At 39.5% G+C, this 7,564-nt stretch overlaps 1 protein-coding gene across 1 annotated transcript in view; it reads right to left on the bottom strand.

The window, feature by feature from the left end:
- RCAN2 (regulator of calcineurin 2) overlaps positions 1–7,564 on the bottom strand; it is a 306,251-nt gene that overhangs the window by 15,379 nt on the left and 283,308 nt on the right. The window contains exons 2-3 of the mRNA XM_007936172.1: positions 4,991–5,164; positions 2,530–2,701 (exon numbers count right to left, since the gene is read on the bottom strand). Of these exons, the coding sequence (XP_007934363.1) occupies positions 2,530–2,701; positions 4,991–5,164 (346 nt within the window). The remainder of the gene's footprint in view (positions 1–2,529; positions 2,702–4,990; positions 5,165–7,564) is intronic.

Below are 7,564 nucleotides of genomic sequence, written 5' to 3'. Positions count from 1 at the left end.
CCACTCCTCAGAAGGCAGGTTGGGCAGTCTATTTCTGTAGTGATACTGCCTTGGAAACCCAAGGAGCGTTTGCTATGCATCAGATTCGACTCAATGGCAATAAGTTTGGTTTTGTTTAGTTTTTCTCTTTGTATCAAATATAGTAAACATTGACTATAAATTAATCTTTAACATACTGGATAAAAAAACAAAAAGATAAGAATTTACCAGATTACTGATTCCAAGCTGAGTAGACCAGAAACCCACTCAAGTCTGATGGTCAAGAAAGTCTGACTAAATGTGGGCTTCCATATAAAGAGAGAAATTAGGAAGGACAGAGTGCATTCAAAGCCCCAGCTCTGTCACTTGCAAGTCATTTTTATGTCATTGGCAAGTCATTTTTCCATCTCTGGACCTTGGTTTTCCCTCCTGTAAAATGCAGGTTAGCCAGATGACTCCTAGGTCTTCTAGATTAGACCTTAGTGATTCTATGAAGACCTCCGTTTGCTCGCATTCAAAAGAACTCTACAAGGTTTTCAAATGTATTCTCATTAATATCTGTGCATAAGGTGGTGTAGTGCCTAAGCGATTTGACTGCTAACGAGAAGGTTGGTGGTTCAAACCCACCAGCCACTCTGCTGAAGGAAGACTGGGCAATCTACTTCTATAAAGATTTAGGGGGCTGCTATGAGTTGGAGTCAACTCAATGGCAGTGAGTCTGGTTTTTTTTTTTTTTTTTTAATAGGTGTCAAACTGGCAGATCAAAGGACCTTGGCTCTCTTCAGTCCATTTAGGTGGCTTGTGCATACCTGATTGTATAGTGTTTCCTGAGTCCCTGTGGGAAATGGCTTCAAAAGGCTTGACTTGAATTGACTCAACTTACTTTGTACACTATACATGTTTGAGCATACCCTCCTCTATCACAAACATGGCTCTCTCTGAATGGGGAGTGTATAAACTCAGAATTCCTGCATGTGAACCAGACTTCCAAGAAAATTACATTTCACAAGGAATCTCCCTAATTATATTGCTTCTTTCAATATAATCTTAGTTAGACACCCACTGCTTCTCACAAATTTACCCTCTTTGAGGGTAAATCGATGGCCATTTTAAAGGCCTCAAGATGCTGAGTGACTTGATTGTGATTACAAAGAAACTCCCAAGGAGTTTGCTCTTGAGAGTGCTGTAATTTAACTTGCAGGCCACAGTGCCCTGCACTACATGACGAGCACTAATTCTTTTTCAGGAAGTGCTTATTAATCAAATCAACCTCATCCTAATCTGAGTGCCCAGTACTGCGATCAGCTTATTCTGGTTTGTCTGTGAATTTCTCCATTGTAGCACAGGAAGTCCCTCATCCAGGGATCCCCAGTGCTGGGCAAAATAGGACAAGTGGTTACTCTAGCTCTCAGGGTTCTCAAATTTCAATAAATGTAAGAATCAATATTCCAAACAAATCCCACTACTATCGAGTCGATTCTGACTCATAGCGACCCTATAGGACAAAAAAGAGCTGCCCCATAGGGTTTCCAAGGCTGTATGGCAGACTACCCCATCCTTCTCCTATGAAGCAGCTGGTGAGTTCAAACTACCAACTTTTTGGTTAGCAGCCAGATGCTTTAACCATCCCACCACCAGAGCTCCTTAGAATCCACACACAACATTGGTTACTGAAACTGCAGATTTCTGGGGTGAGTGATTCTAATGAAAACATTTTCCTTAACATACTAAGAAATACTGGTAAGAAATGACAAGTTTATTACTCTTGGCACTTGGTTATCAATAGTCCTCAAACTCATCTGAACATTAGAATCACTTTAGGAGCATTTTACCAATACTAATGCCTGGACTATATCCTAGATCAATTAAATCAAAATCCTTGGGGATTTTGTAATAGCAAAAAACTGGAAGCAATTTAAATGATAATTTAAAGAGAAGAATGGATGAATAAAGAATGGTCTATTCATATAAAGGAAAACTATACTGCAGTGGAAATGAATAAATCAGCTACATATACCAATATCAGAATGAACTGACCACAAGATTTTCCTAAAGTTAAAGGCTATTGTGACTGACTTTTTGGAAAGCTAGAGGCTTCAGTTTGACTGGCAGGCTGATTGCCTTGTAGCAGAAGGTTCTGGGGTATGTACTAACACCTGCAGCAGCAGCCAAACAGGTTTGTGCTGTAGAAGCCTCCTGCCACTTGGTAGAGCTCATTTCACCAGCTTTAAGAAAACACCTTCCTTGTGGTTCAGAGACAAATCCTGTAAGAATGAGGTATCACATTCAGATCTTAAAATATCTGCCTTGCGATCCAGAAGTCATGTGAACTGACATCATTTTTGTACAGGTTCCCAAATTGCTTTTAAACAGGTGTAAAGTCTGCTGCTGCATTGTCATTCACCGTTCCCTTGCCTGGTCCACATATGGCAGTAAATGCATCAGAAATTAAGATGTTACCACAAACCTGGGATTTCAAGGTTGTTACTCCTGTTTGATTTTTCTAGGTTGCTGATAAATGTTTACTTTAAAAAGGGCCACAGAGCTTACCTGGTCCTAGTTTGGCCACGGCATAGAGGAGGTCATAGTTGAGGACTGGCGTGGCATCACTGATGGGCTGCCAGCCAACGGGAGGAGACGCAGGGGGTGAGATGAGAAACTGTTTGGAGGGCTGTGGTGGAGCCAAATGCAGTTTATCTCCATCCGTCTCTGGAGTCTGAACCTTTCAAACAGAGTAGGAATGAAGACACATGATTCATTGTGGTTTCAGATGTCCCATATCGGTACACTAAGATGGGGACTCTCTCTCATTTTCAGTCTGTAAAAATGAACCAGTGGACCAAGCTATAGTAATACCAACTAACCGAAGACCATGTGCCCAATGACCTTATTTTATCCTTAAAACAGAGGTTCTCAACCTTTCGTGTGAATCAGAATCACCTGGAGGACTTCCTAAAACACAGATTATTAGGACTCACCCCTAGAATTTGATTCAGCAGATCTGGGGTTAGGTCCGTGAATTTGCACTTCTAACAAATTCCTAGGTGGTGCTGATGCCGCTGGTCCTCAGACCACATTTTGAGAACCACTGCCTACCACAAATATACCAGGTGGTTTTTTTTTTTTTTTCTTTTTGAGGTGAAATTCAAATAACATAAAATTAACCATTTTAACGTGAGCAATTCAGTGGCATTTAGTATATTTGCAATGTAGTTTACTGTTGCCTACATCTAGATCTAAAACATTTTCATCACTCCCAAAAGAAACCCTCTACTCATTAAACAATCATTCCCCATTTCTTATCTCCCAGCCTAGCCCCTGGCAGCCACCAGTCTGTCTTCTGTTTCTATGGATTTACCCAATCTAGATATTTGATATAAACAGAATTCTACAATGTGACATTTTACTTTAGCCTTCTTTCACTTAGCATACTGTTTTGAAGGTTCAAACATACTGCAGCATGTATCAGTACTTCATTCCTCTTTATGGCTGAATAATATTCCATTGTATGAGCATGTTTAGATTGTTTCTGCTTTTTGGCTATTGTGAATAGTGCTGCTATGAACATGGTATATAAGTTTTCACTGAAGTAAATATTTTCAATTCTTTTGGGTATATATACCCACCCATTGCCATGGAGTTAGATCCGATTCATAGCGACTCCTCCTTGGGTTTCCGAGGCGTATCACTACGGAAGTAGATTGCCTGACCTTTCTTCCGAGTAGTGACTGTTGGGTTTGAACAACCAGCCTTCTGGTTAGCAGTCAAATGCCTTAGGCACTACACTACCAGAGCTCCTGGGTATATACTATGGAGTGAAACTGCTGGGCCAGATGAGGATACTGAAGTTTGTTCAAATCACATGACTTAGTAGCATTCATGGTATTTGAACGTGGGTCTGAGGCCAAAGTCTTTGTTCTTATTGTATCATCTCTGTAGAATTCAAAAGTAGAAATAATATCTATGGACCAATAAGAGATGGATTAAGGTATGCACTGAAAGGGTGAAAGACACTGATGGAACACACGAACACTGATGGGTAAGGCATTTAGCTGCTAACCAGAAGGTCAGTGGTTCAAATCCACGAGCTGCTCCATTGGGGAAAGATGACGCAATGTACTGCCATAAAAATTTACAGCCTTGGAAACCCAATTGGGGTTGCTATGAGTGAGAACTGACTCAATGGCAGTGGGTTTGGTTTAGGTTTTTGGTGAATATCACAGGCACTGCCAAGAATTAACCACCATTTTTTTTTTTTTTTTTGAGTAGCCAGAATTTATTTTTGAGTGAAAACATGAAATTAATTTACATATATTAATAATCTTTTCCATGACTATGAATCAATGGAAAGGTTATACAGTCCACTAATATTGCCATGTAATTTAAGCTTTAATTATAACCCTGCTGCAAAGTTAGGAGCAGTTGCGATTAGATCATTCTTACTAGAGCTCTAGCGTTGTGTACTTACTGAATGCAAGGCACTTTAAAATATGCTAATTTATTTTATAGGAGCTCTGATGGCATAGTGCCTAAGGCATTTGACTGCTAACCAGAAGGCTAGTGATTCAAACCCACCAGCCACTCCTCGGAAGGAAGGTTGGGCAATCTACTTCTGTAGTGATACTGCCTTGGAAATCCAAGGGGGGGGGGGTCACTATGAGTCAGATCTGATTTGACAGCAGGGAGTTTTTTTTTTTTTTTTCAATTTATTTGATCCTCAAACAACTCTATGGGCTATGTACTATCATCATCCCCATTGCACAGATGGGGAAACTGAGCCTCAGTGAGGTTATGTAATTTGCCCAGGTTAGAGCCCAGGCTGCCAGCCATTAGGGTCTGCTTTAAAATCATAATGGTGTCCCTGCCTGGGAAACATAATATGGGTCTATTTCTCAATGAACTAAGTATAGACTATAAACCCATCTGAAAATAGAAATGTCTCCTTTTCTATTGAAAATGGCAAAAGAAAATATAGGGCAAAAGGATTAACTTTGGTAAAGAATTCTCTTACCTGTGCAAAGTAAAGCTTTAATTTTTTCCCTCTGAACTGGGTTTCATGAAGCTCTATCCTGGCTCGGGCTGCGGATTTAGGATTGCTGAAGTTTATTCGGACACGTCTGAAACTCTTAAATAGCTGGAACGTCACGCAGTCATCATAAGTTCGGAATAGTCCCTCAAATTTCTCCTAATAAAAACAAACACAAGAGGAAAATCCATTGGTCATGCACCTTGCACACTGCCAGATCTGACAAAAACAAATAATCCTGCTTTCAGTCCTTCCTGAAACACGGCTTGTGTAACTAATTAAACAAACAGGTTGCTCATAACATAAATGTAAGAAAGAATACAGAATTTTTCTGTAGAAGAATGATTTTTCTTTTTCCCCCATCTGGGTCTGTTGCCACTTAGTAAAATACCTGTGGACTCACTCTGAAGATTTAGAATCTGGGCCCAGGGAACCATATAGGACCAATGAATGGGGTTCACAGTGCATAAAACCATGGAAATTATGCAAAATATTGAGTGTATCTATTTATCTGTGTGGATACTTTTTGTTTTTACCCTGGGGAGAGCTAGCTTAGTTTTCACAGATTCTCACAGGGGTCAATTACTTTCAAAATATTAGAGCCACCGATTAAAGCCTGTGGTAGACCTTATTAGTGATTATCAATCTTAAGGATACTTTTCTTTCTTAGGGATACGGAAGCTCATACTACCTAAACCCTTCCGGTCAGGTAGCAATGTGTTAGCTCTGGTCAAGAACTGTACTTTGAAGGCAGGAAAACGACCCTGAGTAAAATGTCTGGTCTGTCTCTGTCTGATGTGTCAGCTGGAGAGGCCATTGTTCCAGACGATACAGCTGTTAAGAAGCAGGAGAATCCTCAACCTGTGTCCCCGAGTGTCTGTGTGAAGCAGAAATACCTTTCTCTACTCTACAGCTGATCTTTCTTTGTTACAGTATAAAAATTCATTCCAGAACCAAAAGAATATACTCAAATCTAGCTTGCTTTTTTTTTTTTTCTTTTTTAGTTTCATCACCTTTCTGGAGATTTGAGAGACTCTCTTCTTATTCCTCTTTCCCTATCAAGAGCAGAACATAATTGTCTTATGCAAGACATTGTCTTATGCAAGACAATTTTTTTTGTTTCTTTCTTTTTTTTTTTTTTCTTCATCTCTCAGCCCTTTGTCTTAGCAATGAAAGACCCTCTGTTGCATGAAACCACTGAGATTTGGGTTTATTTTATTCTTGAAGTGTAGCTGGGCCTATTTCAATACAAAGCAATAATTTAAAGTTTTGATTCAATACACAATTTCAACTCAACTGAGTAAATGCTTTATACAAAGCACAGTCTCTAGGTTTTAGGAGGATGCAGAGATGAGTATCACTTGGTTCGTACTCTCAGTGATCTAACAATCTAACAAAAGATAGATATAGACACAAATAAGAAAACACCCAGAAGACTGACAAAGATCTAAAAGGAAAATGAGAGAAATGATAGACAGACACATATATACACAGGTATCCCCCACTTTTTGAAAGTTTGCTTTATGCCACTTGGCTTTTATGAAAGATCTAGATTAGTATTTGTGTTCATTAACTGTTAGACGAAAGAAAACCAAAGAGGATTTTCACTTTTACAAAAAGAGGTGAAAAGCAAAACTAGCATTCAGCGTTCATTTTGCAGTGAGCTGTTAAAGAGGCAGCGGGCACCCTGAGCAGTGAGAGTGGTGTCACCAAGCTCCTTCCTCAGGAACTGCACTTAGCATCTCAGTACCAAGCTGCCCCATAGCTTTAAACAATATCTGTGAACACTATAACTCACTGCCATCAAGTTGATTCTTATTCATAGTGGCACTATAAGGAAGAATAGAACTGCCCCATAGGGTTTCCAAGGCTGTAAATCTTTATGGAAATAGATAGCCTCATATTTCTTCTATGGAGCCACTGACGGGTTTGAACTGCTGACCTTTTGGTTAGCAGCAGAATGCTTTGACCACTACACCACCAGAGCTCCTTCTCTGGGTCTAGGAGCACTCAAATATTTTTCCCATATAAACTATATTGGTAACTATTTCTTTCCTTTATGCCATTTCAGCTTATGGAAAATTTCAAAGGAATGCTCTACTTTCGGATAGCGGGGAAACCTGTTAGGTATAATTTTATAATATGTATATATAAACACCATCTGTCTGGTTCCTCTTAGCCTTAAAAAACAAAACAAAACAAAAAACCTTATTATAAATAACAAACCCAGTGCTTGTTAAGCTACTATGTATTCTAAATGGGGAAATTTCCACTAAGGAAATAGCTTCTATAAAGAAAATTCGATTCTTTTATTTTCACAATGAAAAGTATTTTGTCTTAAGAGTCAGCACAAGTAGGAGTGGAGATGCATGAAAGATTACTTCTGCAAGATTCATAAAATGTTGACTTGGAATGTGCCTACCACATGATTAACTCAATTTTTCACTTCTTTGTTGTTGTAGTTAAGTGCTGTTGAGTCGTTTCCGACTCATAGCGACCCCATGCACAGCAGAACGAAACACTGCCCGATCCCACACCAGCCCCACAATCCCTGCTATA

This window comes from Orycteropus afer, unplaced genomic scaffold (assembly GCF_000298275.1).
Source record: "Orycteropus afer afer isolate SDZICR_OR568_19922 unplaced genomic scaffold, OryAfe1.0 scaffold00034, whole genome shotgun sequence".
Taxonomy (NCBI): domain Eukaryota; kingdom Metazoa; phylum Chordata; class Mammalia; order Tubulidentata; family Orycteropodidae; genus Orycteropus; species Orycteropus afer.
This window is presented reverse-complemented; position numbering and strand designations above follow the sequence as displayed.